The sequence below is a fragment of the Oryx dammah genome, unplaced genomic scaffold (genome assembly GCF_014754425.2).
Source record: "Oryx dammah isolate SB20612 unplaced genomic scaffold, SCBI_Odam_1.1 HiC_scaffold_16, whole genome shotgun sequence".
NCBI lineage: Eukaryota > Metazoa > Chordata > Mammalia > Artiodactyla > Bovidae > Oryx > Oryx dammah.
The window spans coordinates 48,759,762-48,766,470 of NW_024070200.1; the positions used below are offsets into that span (position 1 = coordinate 48,759,762).

The 6,709-nt window shown below is 48.9% G+C and overlaps 1 protein-coding gene across 1 annotated transcript in view; it reads left to right on the top strand.

Annotated features, from left to right (window-relative positions):
- LOC120875647 (myeloid-associated differentiation marker-like) overlaps positions 1-342 on the top strand; it is a 2,955-nt gene extending 2,613 nt beyond the window's left edge. Inside the window, exon 2 of the mRNA XM_040257583.1 lies at positions 1-342. Coding sequence (XP_040113517.1) covers positions 1-342 — 342 coding nt within the window.
- Positions 343-6,709: the final 6,367 nt, after the last annotated feature.

Here is a 6,709-nt window from a genome sequence, read left to right on the forward strand (position 1 = left end):
GCAGCTGTGGTCCTCCTGCTGGACCTGGCTGAATGGGAATACATGCCACCCAGGCCCTTCTCCATTTTCCAGCTAGTGCTCAGCCTGCTCTCCGTCCTCCTGTACGTCAGTGCTCTGGTCCTCTGGCCGCTCTACCAGTTCTATGAGGAGCTCGGCGGGCAGCCCCAGAGGCCCAGTGATGGGGACTGTGGGGACGAGCTCTCCTACGACATGTGCACCTGGGACCAGCGCCTGGCTGTGGCCATCCTGACAGCCATCAACCTGCTGGTTTACGTGGCCGACCTGGGGTACTGGGCCCGCCAGGTTTCTGTAGGGACTGAGGACCAGCCCAGGGACTCCTGATCCCCTGCTCATAGGAGGTATTCTCACTGAGCTCTGACGTCCTCTGATGCCCTCTTCCTGGCTCTCTCTCTCCCTCCTCACATCCTTCCTCATGCATCTCACTCTCTTTTCTGTTCCCTTCCCTCCTGCTGCTCTGCCTCCTTCCTGGTTTCTTTGGTTTTTCAAGTCCTGTTTTGTCTCTTTCCCTTGCTTCTCTCATCTTTCCTTCATTTTCTGCTTTTTGGCCCTTTTCTGATCGTCCTTGGTTTTCTCGTCTCCTGTGTCCTGACCACCTCTCCCCATTTTCCTTCTTCTGATCCATCAGGACCTGAGACTCCTTCCCTCTCTGCCCACCACCCCCTCCCGCCTCCTAAGGTGCTGACTCCACAGCACACAGCCCTCTGTGCAGCTGTTCACACCCTGGGCCTCTGGAGGGGCCTCATTGCCAAAGCGTGTCTGTCCCCCTGGCAGTGCCTTACTGGTGTGGTTGGGAGAGTTTACGGGGTGTGGGTGGGTAGGAAGGCATTGGGCTTTTTTTCTCCCAGTGGAGCAACTGTACAGTGTACTCCCCTTTAAGTTAATACAAGATCTCTGAAGGTCAATAATCTCTAGTGGGTGAGATTCTTGCATGAGATACTCTGGGTTCCTGGACCCCACTTGGTGCTCAGTCCTCCAAGAGACTGACTCCAGAATTGTTGCAGGCTCACGAAACATCCATTTCTTAAAGGGCATCTTAGAGGAAGACGGGGTAAATGCCTTTCATCCCAACTACTCTCTGGGGAATCAAAAAAAAAAAAAAAAGAGCTGGTGAGGAACCCCAGGGTCTTGAAGACACCTGTCTGCAGTGTTTGTGAGGGGCAGTGATGTGGTCCCCCTGACTCAGTGATCAAAACAGCAGATCCTGCCTCTGCAGGGAGAAGAGCATGGACGCTGCCAACCTTAACGCTATAGTTTGTCTGGGTGTTTTGTTTTGTTTTTCCTTTTTTTTCTTTCTGTTCTGGGGGCCAAAAATTACTGAGTGACTCTGTTCTTCAAGAGAAAGTTTCAAATTTTCTTGGGTGGGTGGTTTGTAGGGGGTGGGGGTTGCTGCTTCCATTGTCAAAGGAACTGTATTGTTGGGTGTGAGGGGACACATACATGTGTTTTTCTGTCAGTTGCTTTTTGATGCTGATTTCTGCTTCTCTGGGACTCAGACATAATTTGAACTATATAAATGTGCACAATTTAAAAAATTTTTCTGGAGCTTCTTATTCCTATCAGCATTGCTATCAATCATAGAGAATGTTTTTTTCTATTCTCCAACATCCATAATAACCTTTTCAACCTCAATATAAACAAGAAAGAAAAGAAAGAAAACAAAACAAAATCCTCATACTCTACTTGCTGCAAATTTGCCTCGAGCTCAGAGGAGTCCAAGTCAATTTCCACCCTCACCCAAACAGAGGTCTCTGGGCGCCCCTCCCACTGACTCCCCACCCACGCCTGGGCTAGAGCCTGGGGATGTGGCCCAGCCTGTGACACTAGATGTTGGGCCTCACCCCAGTGCCCAGTATCCTGTCCCCTAGCTCTTAAAGGGGCCGTGACAGCATCTGGATGCCTCGCTGTGAAGGTGTGTGCTTGTGTGCATGCTCCGTGCACATGTGTGTACATGTGTGTGTGCCCTTGTGCTCCCTTGCATTGAGATCAGCAGGCCTTCACAGTAACTGGTGGTTGTGAAGGTCCCACAAGTCTCCTGTCATCAATTACAAAGCTTCAGACCCCAGCATCCTAGCATCACCAGGACCAGAGGGGCCGGCAAGCAGAGCTGCGGGGGAGGGGAGGGGAAGAAGCCCCTCTGCTGCCACTCACTCCTGTCCTGGGATGAAGCGTGTGACCTTCACCTATTGGTAGGGGGGTGGAGGGGAAGGCTCCCAGAAGGTCATCCTATGGCAGGCAAATCTTAAGAGGGAATGAAATAAAATTCACATTTTAAGGCAAGAGAAGAAAAGTTTGCAAATAAAATGTTTCTCTGCCCACTGGGGCCTCTTCCTTCCTTGTTAGTATGCATTGTACATTAATCTGACCTCCTAAAGAGCAGAAATATCTGCTCCACCATAGAGATAAATTTTTCTAGCTGAAGCCATGGAACTTCTTAGAAGATAACTCTGCTTACTTACTTATCTTACTTACTTTACCTTACTTACCTTACTTGGGTCATTAGATGTATTACTTGTGTTCTGCCCATCTTACAAGATTCTTGTTTCTTGAGTCAATGATGAAAAAAATAAGATAACTAGGCTACTTGAACCCACCTGCAACGCAGGAGACCCTGGTTCGATTCCTGTGGCAGGAAGACCCCCTGGAGAAGGGAGAGGCTACTCACTCCAGTACTCATGGGCTTCCCTGGAGGCTCAGTCGGTAAAGAGTCCGCCCACAATGCAGGAGACCTGGGTTCCATCTCTGGGTTGGGAAGATCCCCTGGAGGAGGGCATGGCAACCCACTCCAGGATTCTTGCCTGGAGAATCCCCATGGACAGAGGAGCCTGGAGGGCTGCAGTCCATGAGGTCTCAAAGAGTTGGACCCAACTGAGCGACTAGGCATACATAAGCACAGGCTACTTGAAATGAAATATAATATATAGTTGTCTAAGATCCATGATTGTAGTAGTGTGATTCTAGATATGAGAAGAAGCAACAAGTGGAAACCATCTCCTGGAACTGAGAGACTTGTAAGACTTGTCTTTTAGCTACTGTTGCCAGGACAGGGTGAGTAACAGCATGTGAGTGGCCTATCAGTGAAATCCCCAACTGACCTGGGAATGAGCATTCCTAGCACCCTGGGACAAATTGGTGAAAAATGTCTCCTAAACCTTGGCTGAAATTAAGACAGAAACAGAGGGAGTTGTGTAATAAAGAATGTTGCCGACCACCCAGGTCTACAAGAATCAAGCCAGGACTTCCTTGGTGGTCCAGTGCCTAAGACTCTGCACTCCCAACGCAGGGCCCTGGGTTTGATCCCTGGTTGGGCAACTAGATCTCACATCCTGTAACTAGGACCCAGCCTAGCCACATACATAAATAAAAATGTATGCTAAAAAAAAAAATGTATGCTGTTGGAAAAGAGAAACAAGTCATTAGCCACTGCAGTTGCTGATCTACAATCTACCCTAGAAGGAATTCAGGGTGAAAATCAGGATAAAGTACTTTGTGCTCTGGGACAAGTGTGAGAACCAGACCTCAGATAGTTAGATATTTTCAGGAGAATTTTTTTATGAGCCCAGTTTTTTGCATCTTCCCATATTCAGAAAAGCACTAAAACCATTACCCAAGATATCTGGTCCTCATGAAGAGCAGTAACCTACATCAAGCTGTGTGTCCCCAACTCACATACATCCTGCCCTCCTTCTTACTTCTCCAGGACAGGTCTCAGAGCTTCCTGAGAGACTGTCTCCCCAGTTATACTCATCAGGTTGGCTCCAATAAAACTACTATTTCTTTCTTAAGTTAACTATTGACTAATTTTTCATTGATAAACACATTGATACACCCAAGTTTTTGTGCAGGAGTATCATATTCTTATGTTTCCTGAATCAAATGGAACACAGCCCTGGGACCTCACTTCCCAGGAGGATGGAAATGCTTCTCTGCTTTAGTAAAAGAACTGCCCAGGGTGGGCTTACCTGAGGGGCTCACTGTCCAAGACTGGTGGTTATCAGGGTGGCTGCTCCATCTCTCCTGTTGGAGAGTTAAGGGTCATTTGTCACAATTCCAAGGCTGGTCCAGTCCCCTCACTGTGGAGCTCAAAAGAGAGTGTAAAGGTCCTCTGCTGAATTCAACCCACTCGTCATAGAGGAGGAGCGGCTGGACCCCAGGGAGGGGCAGCACTTGTCCAGAGTCACCCTGTGTGTGGCAGAGCCAGAGTCAGGACCCAGGTGTCCCATCCCCAGGCTGGCTGTATGTCCACGGCCCCATGCTGCTTATGACAAGTGTGGCGGCAGCATCCTCCAGGCTGGGATTCTGCCCCGTCCACCCTTGTTCTGCACAAACCTGCCCTGTCCCCTGAGGAGGGCACTCACTGCTGCTGAGTCAGTTTCCTCATCTGCTAGATGGGGGAGGGGTGCCAGAGACCCTGGTCCTTCCCAACACTGCCTTTCCCTGATCTTTTCTGCTAGGAGTGTAAAGGGACTGATCCCAAATAGTAGGAGAGGAAATGGAAACCGAGAGTGAGAAAGAGGTAGATGGGGGTCCACAGTCACATGTGGTCCTGCCTCCAGTCAAGTGGCCCCAGAGCCCTGGTCTGGTCTCCCTGGAGATGAATCATGAGTTGCATGGAGAGCAGAGCCCAAGAGATCTGGTTTCTGGTTTCAGTTCTGCCACAGGATAACTCATGAGCATGGATGAGTCTCGTCACTGATCTGAGCTCCAGTTTCCCATTTATAAAATAGGAAAATTAGGCTAAAATCATGGTTTTTAAGCTATGTCGTCTGGAAACCTTGGTTTCCAGTGAGATGGTGGGGTTGCAAGTAGGGTGTTGACCCACCCCACATTTTCTCTAACTAGAGCAATCTGGATTGAATCAAACCCCCACTCAAGATCTCATTTGAAAATAAGATTGGAAAGATTGGAAGTGATTCATATGTTCATCTTTAGGGTGGTGGTTAATAAACTATGGTGTAGACAGAAGAAGGAATAGTAAACAGCTGGAAAAAATGAGGATGCTCTCAAATAATGATAAGGAAATAGCTCCAGTATATACAGAGTAAAAACAGTAAGATATACAGTATGCTATTTAAAAATGTATAATAGAGAGAGAAATAAAAATAAAAATAAAGATATCTGTAGATGATTGGTTTGCTTCAAGAAATACAGAAAGGCCCCCCATGAGTTCAGTGGAGCAGACGCCTGGTCTTAATCAGGAAGAGGAACTGAAGAGAGAGTAGATGGAGACACAGGTAGAAGTGAGGTTTCTCAATCATGGCTTTTAAAAGAATATTTTTATTTTGAACCATGTAAATATATTACCTTTTCAAGAAAGTAAAATTTAAGTTTGAAAAACATACCAACTGGAGATGAAGGGTCAGAGGAGGGATGGTTGGCAGACGGTTTCCATGTTCCCTGCAACTTTGATGGACAGGCTGGGGGAGGAGCTGAGAGATGCCCACATAAGCCTGTCTCCAAAGGCAGAAAGAAGGGAGGTGCCTTGGGTCCAGAGGTCTGGGGAGGGGGAGCTCTGGCCCCCAAGCCCACCTGCTATGACCAGGACTCTGTCAGCCCTTTGCACACACAGTTGATGGAGAAGACCCCCAGTGCCCAAGCCTCAGGCCCTCCTTGCTCCCTGCCTGGCCTGGGCTCTGTCTCCCGAGGCAGTGGCCAGAGGTTCCCTCCTCAGCCAGCCAGCCAGAGCCTCCTCCAGGCAGCGTGAGTCCAGCTGACGCCCCCACTCCCCAAGACTGTGGCCTGAGCCGCATCCAGAATAGAGCTTTGGGCACAGATGTTCCCATTCTCTGGCTCTGGAGCAGCCTCTTGGAATAATTATGGAGATAGCCTTCCCTAATTTACCTTTGAGTGGAGAGAAGAGGATTTCTTCTCTCCTGGGGCATCAGGCACCTGGTTATCTGCCCTGGGAACCAGTGCAGGATGCCAGTCCTGGCCCTTGTCTGCGTGTTTGTCTCCTGTCTCAAGGTGGCTGTAGGGAGGCAGATGAGCTGAGGAGAAGGCAGTGTCTAAGATCTCCACGCTGTCTCTGGCATTTTCTGGCTGGCTTGTCAATAGGAAGTGGTCTGGCTGAGATGAGGGCACTGCTGCAGGACCTCTGCCTGGGGCACTGCAGTTAGACCAGGACAGACAGGAGCCCAGAGATTATTCCTGGACCCAAGAGAAGAGGGAAGGGGCTCAGCCTTTCCTGAGGTTCTAGTACCTGCTGAGTTTTGCAGGAAGCCAGACTTGAATTCCAGGCTCTGAAAAGGAGTAAATGTGTAACCTTGAGCAAAAGATAACAGTTCAACATCAATAAAATGGGGATGACAATAACTATATCTCTGAAGATGAAATAGAAATAAATCACCTAGTCAGATTGTTGTTGCTGCAGAAATGGCTATTCCATTTCTCTTGGGTCTAAGGTACAATGCCAAATCCAGGGAGAGTTTAAGATCTTGAACCAAGTACCTAAGTTCAAATCCCAGCTCTGCCACTTCCTATCTTGTGATCTTGGCCAGTTGACCTCCTGTGCCTGTGAAAATGGGGACACTGAGTGCACAGTTCAGGGGCTGCTGGGAGGAGCAAATGAATCCACAGCAGAGCTCGACCTGCAGTGAGCACGACATGTGTGACGTCTTGTAACTCTTGTGTCCACAGCAGCCCCGCTGCAGCCCAAGTCCTCAGGGCCCCTTTCTCAGCCGACAGAACCTGT